The sequence below is a fragment of the Vidua chalybeata genome, chromosome 25, assembly GCF_026979565.1.
Source record: "Vidua chalybeata isolate OUT-0048 chromosome 25, bVidCha1 merged haplotype, whole genome shotgun sequence".
Taxonomy (NCBI): domain Eukaryota; kingdom Metazoa; phylum Chordata; class Aves; order Passeriformes; family Viduidae; genus Vidua; species Vidua chalybeata.
The window spans coordinates 853,208-881,207 of record NC_071554.1 but is presented as its reverse complement, the minus strand read 5'-3'; the positions used below and the strand labels follow the sequence as shown (position 1 = coordinate 881,207).

Here is a 28,000-nt window from a genome sequence, read left to right as displayed (position 1 = left end):
ACAAAAGGATGGGAGACAGGTGAAAGGCGAGCCCGGTGCCGGCCACGTCCCCGCAGGGAAGCGGCCGCTGGCCCGGAGTAACCAAAGTCATCTTTATTAATTGCGGCGGTTCGTTACAATAAAAAGGGAGCCACGTGTCACGGTCACTGCACGGCGCTGGCCGGGGCGGGGGCCGGGGGCCCTTCCCAGGCACATCCCTAAATCCGGGGTGCAGGGGGAGTGGGGTGGGGAAGGGCTTTGGGTGGCTGAGTGGGTGCTGCCGTCACGGAGGTGTTTAGCACCGACGGACCCCCAGGAGCGAGGGACCCCAGCGAGGCGTCCCCCGGCTGCCTCTGATCCCACCGCCCTGCCTGAGGGCCTGGGCGAGGTTTGGCCCCAGATTTCGGGAGCTACCTGGCACCCACTGGCCCTGCCCTGGGGGGGAGGCTGGTGATGCTGCGTGGGGCTGCTGCTGGCGCGGCAGAGTGAGGGGCAGGGGTGGGGTCCTCCCCCCTCTGCCACCAAAAGGGACACTGAGGGGGACAGGATGTCTGGAGAACGGGGTGAAGGACAGGGATGAGGCAGATGCAGCCTCCTGCCCCACGACACTGCCCTGCCCCGGAGGGAGCTCTCCGCCCTGTTCCTGGCTCTGTGCACAGTGATGGGGGAGCTGGGAACAGCCACATCCCAGGGTGTCCCTTGGCCCTGAGAGGCATCGGGTACGTGACAGCCCTGTCCTGGGGTGTCCCGTCCCGCTGGGTTCCGAGAGCTCAGGGGGAAGGGGTGTCCCCCTGAGGGGGTCTCTAGCTCCACACTCAAGGGGCAGCTGCTGGCCATGTCCACACTCCTGTCCCACCCACTGGTGCCAAGCCCAGTGTGGTCCTTGTCACTGCAGGCGGGCTCACTGCGGGAGCATTTCCCACCTGCAGCAAGGCACCGGGGGGACTATTGCCTGTCCCTGGCTAGTGCCACGTTGCAGAGGTGCTCCTGGACTCCAGGCTGGCAGGAGGGAAGGACGGACAGACGAGGGATGGACTGAGGGGAAGGAGGGCTGAGCGGGAAGGGGACAAGCGCGTGGCGATGCTCCGTGCGAAGGAAGCGGGGCGGCTCGCCGTGACCGGGGGGCTTTTGCTGCTCTGGCCCGTCCCACCAGGCAGGACACAGCGCTGGTCACGTGTAGTTTCTGGTTTATTCCTTGGGTTATATTTATATATGTATATAGGGGAGGGAGCCCTGGGTCCCCACGGCACCTGAGCCGCAGGCGGGGGGAGCAGCGAGGGGACCCCTTTGTCCCCAGCACGTCCCAAAGCCTCGTGCCGGCAGGGCAGGGCTGGGGGGCTGTGGCTGGGCAGGGGCTGGGGGGCCCGTCCCCGCCACACACCAGGGGATTGCACTGAGTACAGAGAGGCGGGGGGGCCTGCCTGCAGCCCCCTCCCCTCCAGCCCGGCGGGGCCGGCTGCTGAAGGTCACCTCTCTTCGGGTTGGGATGCAGGGGCGGGTGTGCAGAAGGGCTGGGGAGTGGGAAGGGGACAGAAAGCTGGGACACAGCCCCAGGGAGGGCAGAGGGAGGGAGAGCCCCGGACCCCAGGAGAGGCTGGCAGGGGCATGCGGGCGGGGGGGTGGGGGGCAAGGGGACGGGGCAGAACCGGGCTTTGCGTTCACCCGCCGTCGGATCCACGAAAGGGCTAAGATAGAAAAGAGAGAAGCTGTGAGCGGGGCCAAGAGCTGCCCCGGGGTGTCCCCGCGGCCCCCCATCACAGTGAGCTACGGCCGCGCCGTCCAGTCCGGGTAGAAAAGCGGAGGCTGCGGTCACAGCCGGGTCTGCGCCTCGGGGATGTAGATCTCGATGCTGTCCGCGCTCTCAGTGGCCGAGCTCTGGCGGAAGGAGGCGGCTCGCTTGGCTGCCAGGAGCCGCTTCCGGGCCTCCTGCCGCTGCCGGTCCACCGAGTCCAAGGAGCGCTCCTTCACCGGGTGCACCTTGGAGCGCGGCGGCTTCTTTGGTATCGGGGGAGGCACCTTCTTCTCCTCCTGCACAGACAACGGGGGCTTCAGGCTGGGAGCTCCCAGGAATGGGTGATCCCAGTGGGCTCAAGCCATGGTGAGAGGCTCCATGGACCCTCCCACAGGTCGCAAGGCAGGGCTGCACATCCCTTTATCCATCCCGTTCCGGGACCCTGCCTGGCCCTTGGCTGGGATGCATCAGTGGGAGAACAGCTCTTCTTCTCTAGCCTCACTTTTTCCCAGCTCTGTTTTTCAAGGGTTTGCTAAAAGCAGTCACCAGTGAGAGCGCTGCAGTGGTTTGGGTGCGGACGTGCTTGGGGATGAGGAGGGAGGGAGAGGTGACAGGTACAAGTGCCAGTGGCAGAGGCCTGCCCTTACCTTGGGCTCCATGATCTTCCACCCATTGGCCTTGAGCTGCTGGAGCTCCCCAAACTTCATGCTGACATCCTCAATGGAGAGCTGCAGGAGGTCCCAGAAGCCAGCCAGGTCTTGGAAGGTGGGCACAGGGAATGCGTTGGGATCCTGTGGGAACAGATTGCCATTCCTCATCCATCAGTGGGATGTTGGCTCTGCTGGCCATGGGACCATCTCAGCCCCCTGTGCTGGGGGCTCTATGTCCAGCTGTCCTCCATGGTGATCCATAGTCACTGGCTGAGAGTATGAGACACCCCCTCCCCACCACATGAGGAGCTGGGCACTGCCCACCGTGCTCTGGATCTTCTCCAGTACTGGGAGTTGCCCCCTGGCACCGCTGCCCACACTCACCATGTTCTGCTGGCAGAGGCGGTAGAACTGCTGCACCTTCTGGGACATGAGGAGCTGGGCACTGCCCACCGCGCTCCGGATCTTCTCCAGGACTGGGGAGGAGAGGAGGCAGTCACAGGCAGCTCAGAGCCCCCCAGTACATCGTGTTTCTCCTCTCCTTCATATCCCCCTAGCCCCAGAGGTTTTCCTGGTGCTCCTTGCCCTCACCCAACCTCTTCAGCCTTGGCAGGGAAGAAGCTCCAAAGTGGGAGCACTGCAGGACAATGACTGTGCCCCGCCCAGCTCTGCAGGATCCCCAGGCCCTGTCTTTGCTGTGACACCCCACCCGACTCACTCTCCTCGGGCAGGTCATAGTCCTCCGCCTCCCTCTCCATCTGCTGGCACCAGCCCTCCATCTTCTCCACCTCTGCCTGCAGCAGTTTGATGAACCACTCCCCGTCGCGGTGGCACGGGGAGGCGCGGCCGGAGTCAGGGAGGCTGCGGGAGCCCCGCTCTATCCAGGCGTCCCGCCGGGGCACCTCCACCGTGTCGTACTGCAGCTGGTAATCCTCGCGGTACGCCCACTGCCCCTGCGTGTGCACCGTCTTGTACACGGCGTACTGCCGGCCCGACTCGGGCTCCGAGGAGTGCCGCTGGAAGGGCCGCCCGAACTGCAGGGCTTTGTCCTCGGTGGCCACGGCCAGGCCGGTGAAGCCCTCGAGCTCCAGGTCCGCCTGCACGCCCGCTGTCACGCTGTTGGAGCGCTTGAAGCGCGCTCGCCTGCAGAGAGACGAGGAGAGCGTGGGGACACTCGCGGCCAGGAGGGATTGTCCCGTCCCCTCTGCCACGTACCGCAGCAGCAGGGGCAGGGTGAGGGACACCCACGGGTAGGATGGGGCTGGGGATGCCGAGGCGGATCCCGGAGCATTCAGGGCCACAGGCGCAACCCTGAGCAGCTGCGATCTGCCAGTCCCTCATCTCCTCTGCTCTCAGCCTGTTTCCATGGCTACCAGCGCTGGACCGGGGATGGAGAGGAGCACCAGGCTGCATGGGCACGATGCCAGAGCTCCCCTCCCGCAGGCCATGCACGTTCTGGCGCACCTGGCGTTCCCATCCCAGCCAAAATGTCGTGGTTAGCTACAGAAATGCCCAAAGGTTGATCTGCACCTGGCGTGGGCTCAAAGCTAAGGGCTGAGCCCAGCAGAGGAGACCCAGCACAGGGCAGGAATAGGGCAGCCCCTTCCCTGGGCAGCAGAGAGGACAAAGGAAAGGCCAAATCCTGCTCCAGGTGGGGGCAGCTAGCCTGGGATGGGGATGGTGCTGAGCTCTGGGGTTTCAGCCAGGGGGGAGAGAGAAAAGATGCTGTGGGGTAGTGGTGGTGTGCAGAGCTCAGGAAGCCCCCGGGAACCCAACGCCTCAGTGCAGCGAGTGTGGCAGGTCTCAGCCCAGTCCAGCCGTGTGGTACCTTTTGTCCTCCTCCACCTGCACCCCGATGGAGTGGAACTCCCTCTGGCTCCGGCTCTCCGTATCCGAGTCAGAGACGGCCTCAACCTGCCAAGGGGCAGAGGGAGAGCGCTGGAGGGCAGCCCCAAAACGCAGCGTGGTGGCTCAGCACGGCCCACACCACTCGGGCAGCCCGCAGGGAGGAGCGGAGCCCACCTGCACGCCGATGGAGGGACGCCACTTCCGCTGCCGAGCCAAGCTCCGCAGCTCCTCCCGGCCTGGGATGGCCTTGATGATGAGCGTGGAGGGCTTGGGAGCGGCGCGGGGCTGGACCGGGGGCAGGTCGAGGGCCACGGCCGTCACCTTGGAGCTCTCCAGGCTCTCGGCCGAGTTGCAGCGGGCCGCGGCATCTTTGGACCAGGCGGGGCTGCGGGCGACCTCGCTGGGCAGGTAGCTCTCGTGGGTGGACTCGGTGCTGCTCTGCGCCGTGACGGAGATGAGAGGTTTGGCTTTGGTTCCTGGAGGGATGGGAGGTGGAGCTTTTCTGTAACTGAAGGCTGTTGTGGGAGAGGCGCAGGATGAAAAGGCACGTGAAAACACAGACACTTGCTCATTTCCCGCCACGAACAGGGGCCCCGGGGAATGCTGCCCATCTCCTCCCACAGCACAGGGATCATGGCCCCACAGGTTTTGCCCCTAAGCTGGGTTAGATATGGGCCGGAGTTCAGCGGGGCTGTTTGATCAGTTGTTGGGACTGGAAAACAGCCCAGACCCACGCTGGCCACATTGCTGCAGCACCCAGCAAGGGGCAGAGATGGGGACAGAAGTGGAGAGAAGGAGGGGATGGCAAATGGGTGCTGGGGACACAGAGCAGCCCCCTGATTGGGACTGGGTGACGAGCAGCATGCTCACACCCTGTCCTGGGCCCTGTAGGGGTCAAGGGCCATGAGGAGGGCAGCAGCAGCCCTTGGCAGGTGCCCAGGTGAGCAGACAGGGAGATGCGGGGTTCCCTCACGCGGTCAAGCCCTCGCCACCCCCCCCAGGACTCACAAGTGCTGGGCTTCAGGATGCTGCTGGTGATGGGCGGCCCAGGAGGGGCCGACATGGAGAAGAGTGAGAGACAGTCGTCGTCCTGGGAGCAGCCCGCCTGGATGGCCCGCAGGTAGCTGTGGCTCCGCATGCGGAAGCAGCCGGGCAGGTCCAGCGCCTCCACGGCCTGCGACTCCACCTCGCCGAAAACCGACTCGCAGACCGCCTCAAACTGGTGGTTGAGCTCGTCGTTGATCTGGGGAGAGCGGTGGGTGATGCTGAGAGCGACATCCGCCACATCCCTTCCCCAGCCTGCCCTGTGGAACCCGTGCCACAGAACGTACCTGGCCGGTGGTGAATGAACGCCCGTAGCTCTGTCCCCGCGGGAGCATTCGCGGTGGCGTGCAGCAGCTGGGACAGTTACAGATATATGAATCAGAATAGTGCCTACTTGCAAACCTAATGAGAGACAGTGGGAATAGAAGGGATCGCACCAAAAGCAACACATTCCAGCAGAGCATTCGGAAACGCAGCCGCAGTGATACTCCCGCTGGCCACTGCTGCTGTCCCCACTCCTCACTGCCCCCAAAACTGTCACCTACTGGAACTGGAACATGTCTCAGTCATCCTCTTGAACCTGCCTCTTCTCCCCACAGTCTGCATGTGGCTGCAGCAGCAGGTCCCCCCCGAAAACCCAGCATAGCTATGTCCCCCCCAGTGCCCTGACACAGAGCAGGGACAGGGCTCGGTGCTGCTGGCTGGGGACTGCGGCTGTGAGCAAGGGACGGTGCTGTGAGCAGGGATGGTGCTGTGAGTGGGGACAGCGCTGTGAGCAGGGATGGTGCTGTGAGCAGGGATGGTGCTGTGAGCAAGGGACAGTGCTGTGAGTGGGGACAGTGCTGTGAGTGGGGACAGTACTGTGAGCAGGAACAGTGCTGTGAGTGGGGACAGTGCTGGGAGCAGGGACAGTGCTGTGAGCAGGAACAGTGCTGTGAGCAAGGGACAGTGCTGGGAGCGGGGACAGTGCTGGGAGCGGGGACAGTGCTGTGAGCAAGGGACAGTGCTGGGAGCAGGAACAGTGCTGTGAGCAAGGGACAGTGCTGGGAGCAGGGACAGTACTGTGAGCAGGAACAGTGCTGTGAGCAAGGGACAGTGCTGGGAGCAGGGACAGTGCTGTGAGTGGGGACAGTGCTGGGAGCAGGGACAGTGCTGGGAGCAGGAACAGTGCTGTGAGTGGGGACAATGCCATGAGCAGGGACAGTGCTGGGAGCAGGAACAGTGCTGTGAGTGGGGACAATGCCATCAGCAGGGACATGCCACTTGTCCTCCCAGGGAGCCCTGGCTCATGGCCCCGCTGCCGCGTGCAGAGCTGGGACGGGGCTGGGAGGCAGCAGCCCTTACTTGGTCCTGGCCTGGTCGGCGCTGGAGGAGCGGCGGTAGCTGTCTCGCCGCGTGGCCGCCCTGGGCAGCACTTTGGCGCTGATGTCCGAGTCGGCGCTGTCCTCATCGCCCATGGCCTTGATGTAGCTGCCGCTGCGCATCCGCCGGCACGGGATCTCCCCGTCCTTGCCCGCCGGGTACCCGCTCCACTCGTCCTGCGGCACCTGGAGCAGGAGGCAAGCGTGGGAGGACGTGGTGGCCGGGGTCCCACAGGTGAGATGCAGAGCAGAGCCACGTGCCAGCCCAAATCCAGCCCAAATCCAGCATGTGTGCCTTGTCCTCCCCATGCACGCCAGAGCTGCAGGGACAGAGCCTGGGGGCTCTGACCCTTTTGGAAAGCCCCAGAATCCAGGAGAGCAGATCCCTCCTAACAGCCACGGCTCCCCATTCCCACCATCCGGGGCGGCGCAGCAGCTCCCACCTCACGGCCCCGCTGGCAGGAGCGTCTGGGCCAAATCCCACCCATGCCAGCGCAGCGCCCGCCTGACGTATCGGGCACCAGTTCCACCACGTGCCGCTGACGCCAGCACCACGGGGCCCTTACAGGGCAGTGGCAGGGGGATGATGTCCCCTGGGGTTCACGGCTGGGGCGGTGGGGCCGGCACCCTGCCCCAATGGCCCCGCTGCCAGCGGAGACGGGCCCCAGCCACCCCCACCCCAGCCAGCACAGCATTGCTGCTCCCTGTCTCCTTCCCCCAGGAAAGGGAGAGAAGAGTTAATTAGCTTTTAATTGGATGGGGGGTGACCTAGAAGGGAGCCCGGAGATGAGGCAGGCAGTGGCACCCAGCCAGGCACACAGGCAGGATAAAAGCAGTGAGAAGGGAGCAGGCACAGGGATGCTGGTGGCCCTGAGCTGACAGAGCTGGTCTGACCCCAAATGCAGCACAGGGCAGGAGGCAGCAGATGGGCTTCGAGAAGACATCGGGGACCGGCACAGGACCATGGGGATGGGGCACAGGCGCTGGAGATATGGAGCAGAGCTGGAGCATCCCCACGGCACCCCAGGCTGCTGGATGGAGGGTCCTGGCTCGCCCCACAGCGCAGTCAGCCCCAGTCCCCTCACGCTGCCCAGCCCCTCACCTGCAGGTACTGGTACGCTCGGTCTTTGGCCTTTGCTTCCTGAAGCATCAAGGTCTTCTCAGTGCCGCCGGCGCTGGGATAGGCCTCACGGGCCTGGCTGACAGTCATGGTGTGCCAGGCACTCCTCTTGAGCGTCTGGCCATCCAGAGACATGGACATGCCGGCACAGGCCAGGCATTTTCCTTCCCCGCCACCCTTTAGACTCTTCAAGGTCAAGTCTCTGAAGGCACTTTCGGGAGCGTCCACGCAGTACTGGGTGCCCTGGTCGGCGGCGTGCCGGCCGGACACCATGTAGCTGCTGTCGCTGTCCAGGTTGTCGTCGGAGCTCCACCAGCCCAACATCTTGGACCGGTGCCGGGAGTCCACCTTACGGTCCTTGCTCTTGCTGCGCTTGCCGTGGCGGGACTGGTGGTGGTGGTGGTGATGGTGGTGGTGGTGGTGGTGGTGGTAGCCGTCCCCGCGGCCGTCCATCTTGGCGCCGTTGTAGTCCCGCTTGGCCGGCGCCTCCAGGGAGTGGGACTTGGCGAAGAGCTTCTGGACGGAGTGGACGAGGTGGCGGATGCGGCTGGGGCTCTCGCTGCGGGGCTCGGCGCCGCCGGCCCGGGGGTACTGCAGCGTGTGGAAGCCGTCGTGGTGCAGCGGCAGCTGCTTCTCGAACTGGTCCAGCAGCGTGGGGGGCAGGCGGTTGATCTTGCTGGCAGGGTGGGCGGTCGCCATGCACTCGTCGCAGGAGTCGTAGGGCTGCTGCGCGTGATGCATCCTCGGGAAGGTGCTGCTGGCGCTGGCGGAGGGCGGCTCGCTCAGGGGCCCGCCCGGGCACTCGCTGGCCGCGCCGGGGCTCCGCGCCGGGCAGTAGGGATGCTCCAGGGAACACGGCTCGCTGGGGCTGAGCAGGTACGGCGGCCGGCCCTCGGGGCCGTGCGGGATGTAGTCGGCGGGGTGCTCGCAGTCCTCTGGGATGCAGCGGCAGCGGTGGCCGGAGGAGGGCTGTGTCTGGCTACGCTCCCCATGGTAGCCTTTCATAATTTCAGCACCCACCCCATAGCCTCGGCATCTTGCCGAGATGCCCCTGCGGGCTCATCTGTGGGGACAGGGACAAGAGCAGTGTCAAGATCCCCTCTGCACCCCCACAACCAGCAGAACATTGGAGGCTACCTCACAGGAACCAGCTGAGAAGGCTGGGAAGTTTCCAGGGCAAGATTCAGCCCTGTGAAGTGCCAGAATCCTGGCATTCCACCTGGTGACAGGAGCACAGTGCCCGGGCCAGGCACCTGGGGTTACCCCCAGTTCAGGTGCTCGGAGGGGGCAGTGGGAAGGAGAAGGTGCTGCCAGCAGCGATGCAGGCAGCAGGGCCTGCAGACGGCGAGGGAGGACATGCTGCCATCAGCGGATCCTTGTTTTCTTCTCCAGCACCAAATATTATGAAGTGTTTCTCCATTAGAAAGCAGCTCTGGCTGAGTTTTTCAGCCGTTGCGATTCACAGCGCCGCTAATGAGCTGCCGCGGGGCGCGGGGGGGCCGCGCTCTGATGTCTCCATCCAGCCCCACACGGAGCTGTGCATGGAGACCCACGATCCAGGGTTCTCCTGCCCTGCAAGCCCTCTGGATGAGGAGCCAGGAGCAGAGGTGGCTGTGCTGTGTGAGGGGCAGCCCCAGGGAGAAGCAGGAGGATGGACGGCGTTGAGCCAGGCTGAGCCGCCTGCACCCATGGAGGTTTGTGTGCCTTACAGTCCCTCAAAGGCTCTGTCTTTGGTTGGACTGTAAATAAGGAAATTACTTATTCTCCAGAGCATCTCGGCTAATTAACAGGCATCGTTAACGTTCTTGTTGTCATATTTGGGCAGGGTGCTGCAGGCAGAACGTCTCCCAGACTGGCTGCAGGGAAAGGTGACCGTGGGACATTCCCTGTGGCACGTAGGGATTTGACCATGGAGACTGGAAACAAGGGACACTGGGAGGGCCAGGGCTGGTGGGAGGGGGTTGTGAGAGAGGCTGGGGGTCCCCAAGGGATGTTGGGGTGGGCAGCAATGGGTTTTGGCCCTGAGCAGCAGACAGGGCCCTGAGAACACATCTGCCCTAAGCCACCACCATCTTCCTTCCCCGCTTCCCAGCTGGATGGCTCCGTTCTGTGCCGCTCCCCATCCTCAGATCCCGCTCCTGCTCTAACAAGGCCCCCTAATTGCTGAACGGAGGATGCAGCTGGTACAGACGATGCCTCTCCCCTCCTGAGACAGCTGCTGCGAGGAGCAGGAGCAGCAGCGTGGGATGGAGCTGCCTCCCTGGCCGGGGATCGAGCAGCAGGATGGAAGGACAGACAGACAAACAGGCTCCCAGCCCAGCTCTGCCTCCGCGGGCTGAGCTATCATCTCCTGCTCGGGGAGGGAAGCTCTCAGCTGATCCAAATATTGCTGCCGCGGCAGCAAGAAGGAGTCAAAATATCTGCGGAGCCTGTCAGCACGAGCCCGCCGGGCTTTTGTGCTCGGCAGGTGCAGGAATTCAACAAAGCCGGAACCGCGGGCGAGGCAGCGCCGCAGCTCCCCCGCACCTGCGGAGCGCTGGCAGCGGGTGGGGACACGCCGTGGTGGAGGGTCCATGTCCCAGCTCACCAAGGTGGCACAGGCGTCTACACCCTGCCCAGGGAACCCGCCAGGCTCCCTGAGGGCAACCTCGGGACGGAGAAGGGGTCGGGAGTGACCCCGTGGGGCTCAGCACAAGGACTGTAGCGCACCATCTCCATCCCCACGTGCCAGCAGGAATGGCCACGTGCAGAGGATGAGAGAGGCCCCTGAGCCCACTCCTCTCCCCTGTCCCAGGAGGGCAGTGTGGGCAGGCTGGCACACGGGACGGGGGCAGCTGGCCAGAGCGTGGCTCATGGGCAGATGGCCGAGAGCCGGAGCTGCGTCCCTCCAAAAGCCAATCCACTGAGCGGCCCTTGGGATGGAGGGATTTGTGCCACCAAAGCACAGATTTAAGTCAAGGGGGAAAAAACCCAGCCCAGCTGAATTTTGTGCCATTTAACACCAGGGTAATTACCACCAGTGGGAACCTACCGCCCACACAATTATGTGCTAGGATAAACTGGAAGAGCATAATTACCATTACAAATAACTCACTCCTCGCCTTTATTGCATCCAGCGCCAGGAGAAACTCCCACCAGTGGCTCCTCACCACCACCTCCCTCTGATGTCTCTCCCCATTGCGAGGGTCAGCACAGGGAGGAGAGGGGCTCGTAGTCCCTGGTGCTCCAGGCCATCCTGAAATTCAGCCTCCTGCTTAATTTCCCATGTGAGCACTTGGCAGAGGCAGTTCCACTTCCCCATGAGATCCCTGCCTTGGAGGCAGCGCCGTGCTGAGGCCCAGGGCTACAGGGATTCAGGGCAGACCCACCAGGAGCCTGAGCTTCCCTGGGACCCCACAGTACCCAGGATCCTCTCATCTTTCCTCCAGCTCCAGGAACACCAGCGGGGAGGTGAGAGGACATCAAAACCCCATCACAATGTCCGGGTCTGGCAAACCGCCCTGACAAGTGTTTTCCAACGCTTCCAGGTCTAACCCCAAGAGCTGGGGTTGATGGCCCTGCACTCAGGGGGTCCTGGCCCCCTGTCCTACCCCAGCAGCTCCACCATGGGCATGCTGGGGTCCCAGTGAAGCCTGTTGGTGGCACTCACCGCCCGGCGCTCAGGGGGATGCTGTCCTCATGGCCTCGCCAGCAGCAGCTCCTCCACGCTGGGAATCCCTGGGGCAGCAGGCTCTGGGGGAGCAACAGGGCAGGGATGAAGCCAGAGCAAGGGTGTTCCCCCTGAAAAGCAGCCTGAGCCACCTCCCTGTGTGTTTTTTATCAGCCCAGCCTTCCATCTTCCCCTGAGGCCGCCCCACACCAGCACAGCAACGGGGACAGCTCCGCACGGCCATGGCCACGTGTTTCACCCACTTCAGCCCCAAAACCATGCCCAGTCCCATCCTGTTATGCAATTCCCTGCCAGCGGGTGCCAGAGCTGGCCCAGCGGCCACCTCGCCATCGACTTTCATTTGCTCCAGATCCGGCCGCTGGCTCCACAAAGCCTCCTCCCGCCACCCCGCCTTTCCAGCGCCACCAAAGGGGCTTTTTTTTTTTCCAGCTTCCAGCCCGGGAGAGGTGCGAGCTCGGCCCGTTCTGCTCTGCAAATTAATGCGAGGTTCTGCCGGCTTGGGTCCTGCTGGGGACCTTTATGGCTTGGGATGAAAGCGGGAGAGAACAAACACGCAGCGTGAGCGCCCGGCACCGCGCGCGGGCTGGAGCCGGGGAAAAAAATAAAATGAAGCGGTTTTCCCACTTAGGGGCTGAACAAATTTGATCTACAGTCGTCGGAAGAAAATAAATATGGAATAGAGCCAGGTCGTTTCCACCGTGCTTTTAATCTATTTACTCTTTCCCCGCTCATTGTAAGCGAGAGGGATTGTGGAAAGCAAACATTTTATTTTATTACTAATTGCTCTGTTATTTTATGAGGCTGAATTAGTAAAATTTACTCAGTCTGGAGGAAAAAAAGAGGGGTTTAGTAAGAGATCACCTAATTTAGCAGAGAAAGGGGAAAGGGAAAGGGGAAAGGTGAAGAAAGGGAAAGGGAATAGGAAGGCAAAGGGGGAAAACGAGAGGAAAAGGAAAGAGAAAAGGGGGAAGGGGAAAATGGAAAAGGCACAGAGGAGAAGAGAAAGAGGAAAACAGTGTGAGCAGGATGCAAAGATCACAGAAAATACACTGGCTGCAATCAGGAAATCAAAACCAATTACTGTTAATAAAAGAAAGCAGAGCAGCTGCAGGCAGGCACTGCCTGCAGAGGGCTGTGAGGGGCAGGATCCAACCGGGCACCGCTGGAAAAAAGGGATGAGGCAAGATTTTTTAAAAGTCATGAGAGATGAACACAAGCTGAGGATTTGCAAATACGAGTGGAGCAGGAAGTGTTTACTGAGGCCACTGAGAAGGCCACAGAAGCCAGCACAGCTGGCTGGGACCCCAACAGGGCTGGGGGACTCTAGCACCCAAGAAAATCTGGAGGACCCTGACACCCCGGCATAACTGGGGGGCTGTGGCACCCCGAGACTGGGGACATCTGCCCTGTCTCAGCCCTGCCCTGACACATCCCTTCTCCCTGAGCATGGGCGCTTCCCAGGCACCAACCCCAAATCCAAGGTGCCCCAGGGCTCCAGTCCAGCGCGGCCGCCCTGATCCACAGCCGGGAGGCTGAGGACGGGCCGTTCGACGGGCTGAGCACGTTATTAAGCACATGATTAATTTTGGCACCAGCCCCAGCTGCCTGACAGCTCCTTCTCCAGGGCTGGGAGAGCGAGCGCGAGAGGTGCTGCCTCTGCTGATGCAGCGGTTGGTGGGATGAAAAATCCTGCAATGCAGCACTGCTTCTTAATGAGCCATTTGTCTTTGAGTCTTCTTCACTCATTACCACGCCGGGAGAGGGATGGGAGTTGCCCCACGTCCCCATCTGAGCAATTACTCCTGGAGCAGAGCGAGGAAATACGGCCACGCCGCGCCCAGCTGCCAGGGATCCCGGCACGGCCGCCAGCGCTGGGACTTCCCACCACAACACCGGTGACTCTGGCTGCTGCCACCACGGGGGAACAGGAACCCCCTCCCTGCACAGCACACACAGCCCAGGACCACCCACCCTGGCCCCAGACCTGATTCTCTGGGGGCAAGAGCCGTGCTGCTGTGCTGGGTGTGCAAAGGAGCTGGAGCATCCTGGAGCTGCCAAGGCAAAGGCAGCGGAGAAAGGATTCTGGCACTCCATCCCTGCAAAGCCCAAACCAGATCTTGGTGGAAGAGCCACATCTCCCAAAGCCATTTAGGATGGGGAGCACCTGGGCCTGGCAGCCAGATCCCAGGAAGCTGGCTGAGAAGGAAAGAGGTGGCACAGGGAAAGGGCCATGGCAGCATTCCCGTGGAGGTGCAGGCAGAGGCAGGGCTGGCAGGGCTGAGAAGGCAGGAGCCCCATGGCACAGGCACCTCCAGCCCCCTCGGCCCCGCAGCAATGCTCATCCTGCCCACAGGAGCCAGGACATGGCACACGGGGCATGGGCTGCCAGAGGTGGGACCCCACAGCCAGAGGGTCAGGAGCACAGAGTGTGGGACCACCATGGAGGGACCCCCAGGCCGGGCAGGGCTCCAGGGACCCCAGCCCATTCCAGCTGGCGCAGGGACTGTGGGCACTGAGGCGCACGGATGAGCACCCATCACCGGTGATGCCCACGGACAGCTCCCCTCCCATGGACACACTCGACATCTGCCCACACTGCCTGGGGCCAGCAGCAGCCAGCACGCTCCTCCGGTGCCTCCAGGCTTGCTGGGAAAGGGGGACATGCAGGTGACCCCGAGGAGAGGCCACAGCCTGCTGTTCACCTGCAGTGAAGGCAAGGGACACGCAGGGACACACATCCCCCTGTGCTCTGCTCACCCTGGGGGCTCTGCCCACATTCCCACGGGCACTCCAGCCACCAGCGGTGCCCCAGGTGGGCAGTGGGCTCCAGCACCTCCCAGGAGTTAGATCTGCCTGTGCCAGAGGCACCGGGGGCCGTGGCAGGCCCCTCAGGCCCTGCAGCTGTGCCAGGGGCCCCAGCTGGCAGCGGTGCTGGATGAACCCCATTTCCCCATCACCCTCATTTTTCCCTCCCAGCCTCATGGAGCCACCAGCTAGGCCACGCTGCCGAGGCTTAAAGGGCCACTTACTCCCCAGCCATGCTCTGTAATGACTTAAGCCAGGGATCACTCCAAAGCCTCTTTGGGGAGCTCAGGGCAGCACAGCCTTAGCACTGAGCGTGGCAGCAGTGACAGCTTTGGCCATCTCCTGCCCATTTCCCCCAAGCCCCTGGGCAGGCTGACCCTTCCATCCCCAGCTTCACTGCCACTGAGCCCCCAGCAGGCTGGCACTGCCATCCCTGCTCTGCTCCTGCCGGGTGCTTGGCTCTCACCTGTCACCAGCGTTGCTCCTCATCCTGCTTTCCCTGCCGGCACGAGGCACTCTCCACTCCAACCCCAAATTACACCAATCCAAACCGGTTCCCTCCACGGCACCACCCCCTCCCACGGGGCCGCAGGGGCCGGAGTTCCCAGGAAGAGCGAGGAAGCAGAGCCTCGGTCCCTGTGCCAGCAGGGATGCTCCAGGCCATCACATCCCATTCCCAGGCTGCATCCCCTGGGGCCAGGGCTGGGATGAGCGCAGCGAGCCCCGAGGCATGGCACAGCCCAGCTTGCCAGCAGAGGACCCAAACTGCTGCTTTAATGGATGGGCTTAATTTGCAAAGCTGATGAAAACCTAAATATTTAAATACATAATTCTGCACAATGCTCTTAGCGCGGGGACAGAGCACGGGGAGGGGGGCACGGCTGGTGAGCGAGGACACGGTAGGCATGGGGGATGCTCTGGTGGGACCACCTGGATCACCTGGGCCAAGAGCACCTCCATCACAATCTGGGGACCATGCACAGCCTTGTCCCCAAAGCCAGCAGCACCCGCAGGATGGGTGCCATGGGGAGCTCTGCTGTTGGCACTGGAGACCTGCTCCACCACCCAGAAGCATCCCAGAGAGGAATGTGGGGAAAAGGGAGCGTGGTCCAAGCCAGGGAGCTGTGAAGGGCAGCGGGACAAGCCCCCATGGAGATTACACCACTGATATTCCTGCTACAACAGCTTAGAGATAAAAGAGATTTGCCGGATTTACCAGCAATACAAATTGAATATTTAATTTTAGCTGCAGGGGAGGAGCGGGGGCTCATCCCAGGGGTGCACGGAGGTGTGCAGGTGGTGGGCCTGGAGAGATGTTCCCAGCTCTTGGGGGAAAACTGGTGTCAGAGCCATCCCCAGGAGCCAGAGGGGCTGGGCATTGTCATGGCAGTGGGACTGGGCACCCTCTGCCCAACCTGGCCCTAATCCCACCAGCCACTCACTGCCTGCCAACGGCACGGCACAGCCCCTGCCAGCACGTGGAGCTCCTGCAGGATCATCTTGGGATGAACCACGTGTGTGGGCCCAGCACCAGCTCTGGGGGTGCTCAGGAGGGGTCCTGACCCCACACGCTGCCCCTGGGCCAGCCCTGAGCCAATGCGTGGCTGCTTGGCTCTGCTCCCCTCTGCCCTGGCCAGGATGTACCCAGCGAGGCTGTGCCTGGCTGAGGATGTCCCTGGATGTTTGCCACCCAGGGCAGGGACTTTGCAGGGAATGGGGCTGGAGGCAGCAGGGAGGGAGACAGATCTGAGCATCCTGTGGGATGGGGTGGAGAAACACCCGAGGGGACCCAGCCACCCTCTACCGAGCCAGAGCAGGGATAGAGGACAGGCAGCAACAGCCCCCTGCCAGCTGTGAGAACGGGGCTGCTGGCTGTCCCCAAGGCCAGCACAGGGTCCCCATGGTGCCACCGAGCCGGGTGCCCATCCTGGCTCACCACTCCATGGCCGGTGTGCCGTGCTGGCGCGGGTGCCAGCGCAGGGCGGGCTGGGGGAGGACGGCAGAAGATGAATGAGGGAGTCGGGAGGCTAATGGCATTGTCTGGAAAGTAGGTCGTGTGCTGAGCAAAAAGATATTTATATCAAAGCTCGTTCCCCCGCAGAAGCTCCCGAGCCGGGTACAGGCAGCACCACGAGCCCATGGTCGCTGCTCTGCACCCCCGTGACACCCGTGTGGCACTCTCACGGCACTCCACACCCCCACAGCACCCCCTGCCCGCCTCCATGCCCAGCTCTGCCACCCTGGGCCCCCGCCAGCCCCGGGGCTGCCCTGCTCGGGGGTGGCAGTGCTGGAGGTGAAGTCATCCCGGTGGAACGGGAGCCACGGCAGCTTTGTCTTTTTCTGACCTGGCTGCAGGCGCTGGGCACTGAACGGCACCGGGTTATTTTTATTTTAATGCAACCTTTGCCAAGGTGCCGTGGACACTCTTCAGATGGGCACAGTCAGCCCAGGATGGCCACGGAGGGTCCTGCCCAGCCCAGCCTCAGGCCAACTGCAGCACCCTGGCCTCTCCCAGCACCTGGCTCTGCCCATGCTCCTCACATCCTACGTCACCCCTGACCTGAGCTTGGGCCAGGTCTCAGCCTTTCCTACTGGGAGGAGACCCATGCTCCAGGATCCCTCCCTCATCCCTTCAGCCTTCCCAGAAAAGCCAAGAAATCACCCCAGAGAGCCCAGATGGAGTCAAGTGGTTTTGTCCCCTCTGGCCATGCTGCCCCAGCTGTGGACATGACCTGGCAGCAGCCATGGGGCCATCCAGCCCTGCTCTCTTGTGCCTGTCCCCATCCCACACCTGGCAGCCTGCGATCCAGCACGGGAGCAGGTTCATTTCCCATAATAGCTGTGTCGGCTGAATTTACAGCCTCGCTCCGAGTTATTAATAATAATGGCCTCACTCTTAAGTAGGGCTTTTCATCTGCCTCAGAGCCCTTTCCAGAGGACGTCTGCAGCATTATCACCATTTTATTCTCGTTTCACTGGGCACAAGAGTGAGATGGAGAAGGGGCAGCTGATCTGTGGTGTGGAGTGCACGGTCCCGTGGGGAGCCCGGCCACGAAACCCCCAGGGAGGCTGGAATGCCAGGGGCCTGTCAGGATGCAGCCACAGCACTGGGGCTCCTGCCAGCCGTGCGTGGTGATTTACACCAGCAGCGAGCCCGGGCCCTGCCGCACGGATAAATCCACTTCAGGCAGCAATAAACCAGCGTCACCACATCGGTAATCCGCAGCGCTGCCACCGCCGTGAGGGATCCAGGGGCAACGCACATGTGCCGATAAATCCCGGGCTCGTCTCAGCAGGGAGGTCCCTGGGGTGGAAATCCCCGGTGGAGCCGTGGCCGGAGGGGTGGGTGCAACCAGGCTCTCGTGGGAGATGCCAGTGAGGGAGACCCTGGGGATGGATCCAGCACATGGGACTCGCAGCGGCCACGTGGGACCGGGGACATCCCCGAAACGCCCCCCCCCCCGTGTCCCCCCGTGATGCCCACCCACCCCGGGCGGCTCCGGAGTCTCCCTGCCGTGTGCCACAGCGGGGCTCGATGGGCAGATTTATTCCCCTGTAAGAGAGCTTTGATCTGAAGTTATTTTTTGTTTACTAGCAACAAGGTATTGTAAATACATCTTTGCCGATAATTATAGAGTCCGGGAGCACACCTTAATCTCCATAAAATATCAGATGCTACAATTTGCCTGATTTAATGAGATTGGAGGCTGATAAGCCGCTGAGCTAAGCTGTAAACTTTGGGGGGGAGGAGGGAAATGATTGCAAATGTGCTAAACCGCCTTCGTCCTCCTCCTCCTCCTGCTGCTGCCACGTGCTCAGCCCGGGAGCGTGTGCCCAGCCCCGTAGCCCCCTGCCCAGCTCCCGGGGTGTGCCCGGGCTGCGCCGCAGCAGCTTCACGCCGGGATGGGCATTTAGGGCAAAGGGAGTTTTTTATACAATTTACCTCATTAAAACTCCAGGAGCTGCGCGCGGCACCGGGCTGTGGCCGGGGGCGCTGCCTCGGCACACTCTGCTCCCCGTGGGCCCCGTGCCTTGCCAGGGGAGAGCCAGCACAGCCCCAGTGCCAGGCAGGTCCATGTGCCAGCTGAGGTGTGAGGACAGGGTCCCCAGGGCCACGGGGACACGGCTGGGCTGCACGGGCAGCTCGGGATGGACGTGTGTCCGTATGCGTCCATGTGGGTCCAGGCGTGTCCAGATGTGTCCAGGCATGCACTGCTCCACCTGGCACCTCCGGCCATGCCAAGGGCAAGCTGGACTGAGGGGTCCGTGCCACCCAAGGCCACCCTCCTGCGCGTGTACGGCCATGCCCTCGCCACGTCCCTCCACAGACACGGGGGTTTTGCAGTCCCAGGTGCCCGGGGTGGGGATCCCCTCGTGCGGGGATAGGGGGCCCTGCCTGGAAAGCAGGAGGCTCCTCCTGGTAACGAGCAGCCCCGTTTCCACAGCAACCTTAAAGGCCCACAGGTGCCGCCTCACCAGAGGACCGGCTGTGCCATTTCTGGGGGACACTCAGCCCCGTCCCCCCTGCCCAGCAGCCTGGCCTCAAACAACAGCACCCCATCCCCTCAGCCAGCAGCCCCCAGCCCATCTCCCCCAGGTACCACCTGGGCTCACCCCCAGCCCCCTCCCTGCACTGAGACCCCCTAAGGGTGCAGACCCCCTGCACCAAGAGAGACAGGACCCCCCCAAAATACCCCTGTGCCCACCCCGACATCATGAGGAGCCGGTGCTGACCTACAAATGTCAGGCTGACAGGTTAATTACTTTCCCTCTTCCTCGGGCCGTTATCAGATGGAATCAGACGTCACCTGAGACTGTTAATTGGCCTAATTATTCCAGTTTCAGATTTTAAATAATTAGTTACTGTTGACTCCAGCCTGACTTCCGCGATTTTCTATAAAAAGGTCAAATGGTTCCTGGATCCCAAAACCCAAGAGATGGGGTGGAGGGGCTGCAGCAGAGGCCAAGCACACCGAGATCCCTGAGCTGGCTGGGAACGCTGGTTTCCACCAGTGCCTTGTGCTCATACTGGAGCTGGCAGGACAGGGACATCGTCTGCCTCAGTAGCAACAGAGGGAAACCAGGAGAGGGAGGGGGGTGTGGAAGCACAGGGTGAAGGGTGGGGGGTGGGAGGGAGCCCCTCCCTCCCTCAGCACGGTGACATCTGCCCCAGGCTGAGCTCCCTGCTCAGGCTGAGCCACAGGAACTCCCCCCAAGGAGAGCCCAGGTCCCACTGGGCACCTCATCCCTCCAGGTTTGACTCCCCGGGGCTGAAATCTCAGCTGTGATTTTCCCCCAGGGTTTCCCTGCGGACACTGGGCAGTGGGCACACGGGCAGCACCTGCCCTGCGAAGGGTGACGGTGGCCAAAGCAATGGCTCGTGCCCACGGGCTCCCTGCAGGGGCTATCTGTCACCTGCCCAGGGCATTGCAGAGAGGGACACGCTGGGCAGAGGGACAAGCAGAACCAGCTCATCCCCAGGCTCATTCCCTCAGGAGCACCACGCTTTCTCCCAGCCTCATCCCCGCTATTAATAGCCTTCACTAGCCTCCTCGGGAGCCATTTGCATATTTGATTGCAACTCCGGGGCGGGGCAGGGCCCTTCAATCAGCCGCTCCCGCAGTCTCATTTGCATGGGTTGACATTTTGTTCTGGGAGCAGTGACACCGGCACTGCGGTTGGGGACACGCTTCTGGGGGGCCGAGGTGAGCGCAGTGTCACCAGCCAGCAGCGCTGCCCCAGGCACTTCACACCAGCCAAGCTGCGCCTGCCCGGGGGCACCAAGCAGGGCCGGCAGCCCCTCCCCGGCTGTCCCAAACCCGTCAGGGAGCGACGGAGCCTTGGTGGCCCACGTCCCCACATGCCCTGCCCTGCCCTGCTCAGCTCTCCAGCCCGACTCACAACAGCCCGTCCCTGTCCGACCTGCCCGGCGGGACGATCAGAAGCGCCCGTGGAGGGAAGGCTGTGCCCAGCCCGGCGGGCAGGGTGTGGGGTGACGGGCACACCGGTGGGGTGACGGGCACACAGCTCTGCGTGCTTTCCCGTCCCACCGGCCCTGTCTGGAGCTGCCGCACATCAAAGGTTAGGGGCAGGGCGAGGCCTCCCCAGGGAACCCCGAGCCCCAGCGCAGCCGTGGGCACCCCCGGGGGGAGAGAGGGCCGGGACCCGCCGCCGGCTCGTCCTGCAGGTCGGACTCGCAGCGTGGGGCCGGGGACGGCGGCGGGGGAACAGCACCGCGGCCAGCGCCCGCCGCCAGCGCCACCACGGCCAGCGCCGCCACCATGGCCACCACTGTCACTATGGCCACCACTGCCACTGCCGTGGCACCACCGCCACCATGGCCGCCACTAGAAACTCCCACCACGATAAACTCCCACCACGATAAACTCCCACCACGATAAACTCCCACCACGAGCACCACTGTCACAGCCGCCACAGCCACCGCTGCCACCACGGCCACCGCTACCACCAGTGTCACCACAGTGCCCAGCAACACGTGCCACTGGTGGCCGTCCTGCGGCCACCAGCCCCTGTCGCAGCCCCAGGCCAGGGATGTGCCAGACAGCGGCAGGAGGAGCCGGGCGGCTCCAGGGCCCCGGGCAGACACAGCCGGGAGCTTCGTCCCAGGACGCCCTCGCTTCCCCCCCGGCTCTTGGCATCACTTGGCAGGAAAAAACAAACCAGGGTGAGGCGTGGGATCAAGCCTCAGGATGACAGGGATCGGGAGAGGGCTCTGCTGCTTCCCTCCCTCCTGCCTCAGTTTCCCTTCCAAGAAAGCACAGCAGAGATACAGGTTTGTGTCACGGAGAGGCAGGGTGATGGGGGAATCCACAGAGAGGTACAGAGGGACCCAACTGCCACTGTGACTGTGCCAAGGAGCGAACTGAAGACAGGCAGGGCTCGAAGCACAGATGTCAGCACCGGCTGTGCCGCTCCCCGGCAGCGGGGCCGTCTGGCAGGCAGAGCTGGGGCTCCCCGGCTCCATCCACGGACCGACACACAGACACACAGACACACAGACACACAGAGGAGACCCTGTCCCTCACTTACACAGAGGTGCAGCCCTGCCCTGCTCCCCACACCCCCAGTGAACAGCCCCCACTCAGCACATCCCCTCCCCCAGCGCTCACGGCTCCCAGCCCCCAGCCCCGGCACACACCCCCCAGCAGCACACACAGCCCCCAGCCCCGGCACACACCCCCCAGCAGCACACACAGCCCCCAGCCCCGGCACACACCCCCCAGCAGCACACACAGCCCCCAGCCCCGGCACACACCCCCCAGCAGCACACACAGCCCCCAGCCCAGCTCCGCAGGGAACGGGAGCAGAGACCTCGGGGCTGGGATCTCCCCATCCCGGTCGGGAGAGCTTCCCGGCTGTGCCGAGGCTCGTCTGAGCGAGGGCTGGCCGGGAGCCACAGGCTGCACACCGAGGAGAGAACGTGGCTGCCAGGGAGGAGGGTACGGCCATGAAAGGGTTAGGGCTGGGGGCTGCCCGGGGGCTCCCGCTCTGCCCGGGCCGGGGGAGCTCGCTGAACTGGCAGAGCTGGGCACAAAGCAGGGCTCTCCCAGGACTGGGGCTGTGCAAGGCACGGAGCCCCCTGCACGCAGCCAGGCCCTCTCCCCTCCCACCCACCACCCCACTCACCCGCCGCCGCTGCTAAGCCATGAAGTTGCCGGCCTGGGCTCGGCAGGAGTCGGAGGATGACCGCGGCACAGCGGCTGGATTCCCTCTGATCCTGCAAATTCCCTGCGGGCTGCCCATGCCGCGGCCAGGCCGCGCAGCGAGGCCGGAGGCGTCCCCGGGGTCACGGCCACCCACGGCAGCGCGGCGGCGGCGGCCACGCTCCGGGTGCCGACACCGGCACCGGCACCTCGCAGCCGGCGAGAGGCGGTGGCGGAGCCGTCGCCCCCGCGCGCTGGGGACACACCCACGCGCGCTCCCCGGCGCGCTCGGCCACCCCCGCGCACCGACACGCACCCCCGGGAAGGGGCTGCCCACGCCGGCAGCGCCGCACGCCCACGCACAGCCCCGCACGGCCAGACGGACACACAGCCCCGCAGGCCGACGGATGGACGGACACAGAGCCCTGCACACTGACGGGCACAGCCCCACACACTGAGGGATGGACGGACACACAGCCCCACACACTGATGGATGGACAGACGCAGAGCCCTGCACACTGACGGACACAGCCCCACACACTGAGGGATGGACGGACACAGAGCCCTGCACACTGACGGACACAGCCCCACACACTGAGGGATGGACAGGAGCCTGCACACCCAGACGGACACACAGCCCCACGCACTGATGGATGGACAGACACAGAGCCCTGCACACCCAGATGGACACACAGCCCCACACATTGATGGATGGACAGGAGCCTGCACACCCAGACGGACACACAGCCCCATGCACTGATGGATGGACAGCACCCTGCACACACAGATGGACACACAGCCCCACACACTGATGGATGGACAGGACCCCACACACCCAGACGGACACACAGCCCCATGCACTGATGGATGGACAGACACAGAGCCCTGCACACCCAGATGGACACACAGCCCCACACACTGATGGATGGACAGACACAGAGCCCTGCACACCCAGATGGACACACAGCCCCACACACTGCTGGATGGACAGACACAGAGCCCTGCACACTGACGGACACACAGCCCCACACACTGATGGATGGACAGACACAGAGCCCTGCACACTGACGGACACAGCCCCACACACTGATGGATGGACAGACACAGAGCCCTGCACACCCAGATGGACACACAGCCCCACACACTGCTGGATGGACGGACACAGAGCCCTGCACACTGACGGACACACAGCCCCACACACTGATGGATGGACGGACAGGACCCCACACACCCAGACGGACACACAGCCCCACATACTGATGGATGGACAGACACAGGACCCTGCACACACAGATGGACACTCGGCAGTTCTGCATCACTGCGCCTGGACAACTACACGGCCACGTGCACCTGGCTGCTCCCACTCACAGCATCCCACGTGCCCCCCCTCCACACACTCCTGTGCACCCCACAGGCACCTGAGTGATGCCCTCGCCCCCACCAGCTCCCCACACACACCTGCTGTGGGGCAACCATGTGGTTCCCCTGCCATGGGGCTGTCCCCAGTGTGCCCCCAGCCAGAGAGGGCCCAGGGGAGCCTGAGGCAGACGGGTGTCATGACACAAAACATGAAAGCTGAGGCCATCCCTCAGCTCAGCTGCACAGATGGCAGGCCTGGGGTGCATCAACCACCATGGGGTCTCACCCCAACCCCACGTCTGGGGACACCAACCACAGCAGGGACAGCCACTTCCAAGGCATACAGTGTTTCTCCAGTTCACCATTCCCAAACAAGTGCCCCAGCACCCACTGTGCCACCACAGCGCCTGCTTCCTTTTGGGAAGACAAGAGGTTCTCCAGGAACGGGAAATCAGCAGGTCCTGTCACAACGGGACTCGATACCTTCAGCTTTTGTAGTCCTCTCACTCCAACGCAGCACCCCCACATGCCCACAGACAGGCTGTTCTCCCCCTTCCCTCTGCCCACCAAAAACTTCAGCTGATTCCCAGCCCAAACAGCTCCTGATCCTCCTGCAGGAGAGGGCCAGGCAGGCAGCGAGGCCCCATCACCACCCGCTGCCTGGAGCTGCCAATTTAAGGCCAACCAGACTCCTGGTGAAACACTGAGCTCTGGCAACCACGCCGCAAACATCTGCTCTTCCAACGGCATCGTGATTCACAGGCTATTAATTGGGGCATGGCAGCGCTGGGAGCTGTTTGCATCCCCTGGCTTTGCTCAGAGCCACAACTCGCTGCCGACAAGGTCTGGGTGCCGGAGACAGAGCCAAGCCTGGTAAGGCACCGGCCGCAGCGGAGCCGCAGCGGGATCGGCCGTGGGGCACAGTGCCCGGCTCCCACACCGGCTGCACGGACGCCCGGGAGCGAGGCAGAACCAGCCCCAGGAAGGCAGCAGCAGTGGTGCCCGCTGCTTGGCAGAGCCACAGTGCCCGCCGGAGCCGGGGGCAGCGGGCAGGCTGCCTCTCTGACGGGGTGGGTTGGCAGGCGCCGGGGGTGCTCTTCAAGTCGCTGTCGCCAAACATCAGCGTGTTTCCACAGGGTGTCCCGGCCGCCGAGCCACCCGTTCCCAGGGGTGCTGGCTTCGAGGGGAGCCACACAGCAGACCCTGCTCGGGCAGCACCAAACAAAGGCTGTGGGGAGCCTCCAACAACAGCCAAGAGGAATCTGAATTCAGAAGCTGATTAGAAACCATGTCATGGCTTCTTCCTGCTCCAGCATTTGGGGAGGAGTGAGCTGGGGGGCGACGTGGAAAATCTAATTAAGATTGAGGGCAGGTTGCAGAGGCACTGACACAGGCGCTGCAGGAGCACAGCTGCTTGTGGGAGGGGGACACCGGGTGCTGCAGCACCCCTGGCCCTGCAGAAATGGGGAAGGTACAAATTAATTCTCCTTAATCCGATGGGCACTTGCTCCTCTGCCAAGTGCTGTGGCAGCTGCCAGAGAGCAGCCCGGCCTCCCTAGAGCTCAGCTTTTGGACCTCTGGTGGCCAGACCCTCTCTGTCCCCTGCTAGTGACACCATACAGCCCCGGGAATGAGCTTCTGAGCAGGGCAGGGTGAGCAGAAGGGAATCAATCCTGCCTGGTTTGGAGGAGGTGAGTGTGGAGTGCTGCCCTGTCCATGGCATTCCAGGTGGCCTCCCCATGCTGCTGCTCGTAGAGGGGCCAGGCATCACAGGGCCATTGAGACGGCCACAATCCAAAGCCCACTTTATCAGAGCAGGCTTTACCCCTGCTTCTTGGGGATGGCAAAGCCCAGAGGCCAGGCTGAAGGGGCACAGCCCGGGGTCTGCAGCACCAGGCACCACTCTCCACACCCCCCTCCCCTTGCCCTCCGCTGCACCCGCCGTGCCCTGTGCCACCTGCATCACAGGGATGTCCTCCCCGCTTCGAGGAGCTGCCACCCCCACGGCCGGGGTGTCCCCCGGGGCACGTCCAGCCGCAGCCCCCGGCCCCCCGCCCGCCCCGTGAGTCCCCCTCTGCTGGCACGTCTCGCCTGCTATTCTTAGCTCTCCAGCGCTGCGCTCTCCCGGCAATGGCACCGTGCATTACTATTATTGCTGGCTGCCAACGTCTTGAAGCAGGCAGCCAGGATCGTGATGGGGCTTCCACACCCCTGGTGACCTGTCATTCGGTCCCTGCTGGGCTCTGGTCTTCAACAGGCTATTTCAGGAAATCCAATTTGATGGCCAGAAGGAGCACAAGCCACACATTCAGCCCCTGCGCTGGATCCAGGCTCCTCCTGTTTCTGCTCAGATCCAGATTTTAGCTTCGCCCGCGTTGGCAATAAGGGCCAAGAGTCACCTTTGGCTCCAGATCCAAATTTCTGGCTGGGTGGGATCCAGGGTTTCGGCTCAGCTTGCTGGAGAGATGCGAGCGTCTGCAAAACCTGGATCTGGAGCCCCAGCCCCCACCGCAGCAGCTCCACCTGGGCATGAGACCCCAGCACAGGGCCTGATCCTGCCTTTGAGGGTGGGCAGAGCTGGGGAGACCCACACCAGCACAGCCACCAGCTGCCCACACGGGCTCTGCATCCCACAGGTCCTGGCACAGCTCTGCCTCTGAGCTACTGATGGGGAGGATGAAGAAGGGCCCCCCCAAACACCCCCAGCCTGGGCTTCCCAGCACCCTCCACTCTTCTGGTGCCTTGCCCAAGCTGCTGGGAGCCAGGCCCAGCAGGAGGACTGAGAGGGCTGGGGGCTGCTGCTCCAAGCCCACGTGGCACAAGCCTTGGCACTCAGGAGGGAGATTTGGGCACCAGGCTCAGCACCATCTCAGCCAGGCTTGGAAGGGGGACACCACGGTTTTGTCACCACGTTCCCCAGAGCCAGGATGCCTGGAGCTGGTCCTGGTGCCCTGGCTCAGTGGGGTAACAACACCCAGGGCAGCCCCAAACTTGGCTCACATCAACAGCTCCCCACGTCAGTGCTCCCACCACCCCCACAGCCAAAAGGGGCCCCTCCAGGCTCAGATGTTCCACGGTCACTTTGATGGCTATTTTTGCATTCCCAGCCCTGCCAGCACTGTAATAATGCTTGAAAGGGCTGACATGCTCCTTGCAGCCATGCTCATCTCCCAGTGGCCTTCCCTCTGCTCCATCCCTGCACAGAGTCCTCAAGGGCTGGGAGCCATGGATGCATTCGGGGAACAGTGGGAGCACGGGGGTGAGAAACTGAGAAAGACCAAAAATTGCATCCATTTCCTAAAGGAGAATCTGCACTGCTGACCGGCTCCTGCTGCAATTTACACCAAGGAAGGCTGCCTGCTGCCAGCCTGGATTCCCACGGGGATAACCAACACCCACAAGCCCGGCTTTGTCCCCTCTTCCTGGCCAGGGGACAGGCAGGGATCGGCTGTGGGCAGTGCAGCCCCGGACCCCGCGAGGGAGGTGACGTGCGGGGCTGGATGTCACAGGATGGAGAGAGACCAGCGGTCCCAGCACCGGCTTGCTCTGCGGGTTTGGCACAGGATAGAGGGACCGGACCGGCTCCTCCAAGAAAACCCAACAGCCTGGAGGAAGGAAGGCAGCAGCAAGAGGGAGCACCTAGACAGGGGCCCCCAAAGCTCTGCTTGCCTGCCAGGCTGGCTTGGACCATGGCGCCTGTGATGGGCACAGCTCAGCTGGTTCCCCACGCCAGCTCCCGGCGCCCGGCCGGGCATGGTCCTCACCGCCCCCCCGGAAGGATGGGAGGGGGATCCCACGGGGTGGGGAGGGGTCCTGGGCCTGCCCCGAGCCCTCCGCAGCGAGAGAACGCAGGATGGCTGGCGTCGCCATCCAGGAGAGGCTGGAGGAGCTTGCGGGCTCTGCCTCCCTCCCCAATGCCTCGGGCAGCAGGAGATGGGGATGCCCGCTGGCGCCCCTTCTCTCCCACCCACCGGGGAATCCTGGCGGAGCTGAGCGCCGTGGTACCGGTGAGACGCCCCCGGCCATCCCCCGGCTCCCTCCTCCACCATCTCCCCGGTTCAGCCCCGGACACCCGCTCGGCGGGGCTGGATGGGTCCGCAGGTGACACGTCCCGTTCCCGCGGGGCCGGCTCCGCACCGGCTCCGGTGCCTCGTTGGTGAGAGCCCCCCTCCGCACTGAGCTCCGCGGACCCCCGGGACCGCTTCCCCCCACCCCCCCCCCCCGGGCACCGCGGATCTCGGGGACCGGCCCCCACTCCGCGCTGGGCACCGCGGTACCCCCGGGAGCGGGGCCGCCCCCGCCGCTCTTACCCCGCTCCCGCCTCCTACATCCTCCGGCGGCTCCCGGGCGGTTCCCCGACGGCCCGGCGCGACCGCCCCCGGCCCGGCTGCTCCCGGCCCGGCTCGGTTGGGCTCGGCTGGTCCCGGCTCGGCCCGGGCCGGCGCCCCGCGCGTGGGAGCGCGGCGGGCGGCAGCATGCGAGTGGCGGCGGCCCCGCAGTGCAGCGCGGGCGGGCGCGGAGCGGCGGGAGCGGAGCGGGGCCGCCGCGGCGCCGCCAAGACACGGCGGTGGATTTTCCCCGGGAGCCAGAGCGGGCGGCGGCGGCGCAAAATGGCTCCGGTGCGGCTCTGCCGCCGCCTCCCGGCGCCCCGGGACCCCCGGCGGGGGGAGCGGGGGCAGCCGCACGTGTGGCCGGGGAGATGCTGCCGGCGCGGGCTCCGCCGGGATGAGTGGTACCCACCCGTGGGCATCCCCTGAGGCACCCTGCG

At 63.8% G+C, this 28,000-nt stretch overlaps 1 protein-coding gene across 4 annotated transcripts; it reads right to left on the bottom strand.

The window, feature by feature from the left end:
• Positions 1-20: 20 nt before the first annotated feature.
• On the bottom strand, positions 21-27,650 carry DLGAP3 (DLG associated protein 3). 4 transcript variants are annotated; one of them, XM_053964708.1, is made up of 12 exons: positions 27,543-27,650; positions 11,384-11,466; positions 7,717-8,797; positions 6,598-6,800; positions 5,541-5,655; positions 5,218-5,452; positions 4,384-4,724; positions 4,190-4,275; positions 3,080-3,504; positions 2,746-2,837; positions 2,359-2,502; positions 21-2,007 (listed from the first exon to the last, which is right to left on the bottom strand). In XM_053964708.1, the coding sequence occupies exons 3-12, from the start codon at positions 8,737-8,739 to the stop codon at positions 1,789-1,791; spliced, it is 2,883 nt and encodes a 960-aa protein (XP_053820683.1). In that variant the 5' UTR covers positions 8,740-8,797; positions 11,384-11,466; positions 27,543-27,650; the 3' UTR covers positions 21-1,788. The 4 variants fall into 4 exon arrangements, with proteins under 4 accessions (XP_053820683.1, XP_053820686.1, XP_053820684.1 ...); XM_053964711.1 differs by having other exon boundaries at positions 5,541-5,607; XM_053964709.1 differs by lacking the exon at positions 27,543-27,650 and adding an exon at positions 21,857-22,033.
• Positions 27,651-28,000: the final 350 nt, after the last annotated feature.

Excerpts from the sequence above, each read along its gene's own strand:
- DLGAP3 (XM_053964708.1), bottom strand. The coding sequence starts at position 8,739 with ATGAAAGGCTACCATGGGGAGCGTAGCCAGACACAGCCCTCCTCCGGC. Across the intron at positions 5,453-5,540 it reads GTTCATTCACCACCGGCCAG|ATCAACGACGAGCTCAACCA; the intron begins GTACGTTCTGTG and ends CGCTCTCCCCAG. Across the intron at positions 4,276-4,383 it reads GTCCCTCCATCGGCGTGCAG|GTTGAGGCCGTCTCTGACTC; the intron begins GTGGGCTCCGCT and ends GCCCCTTGGCAG.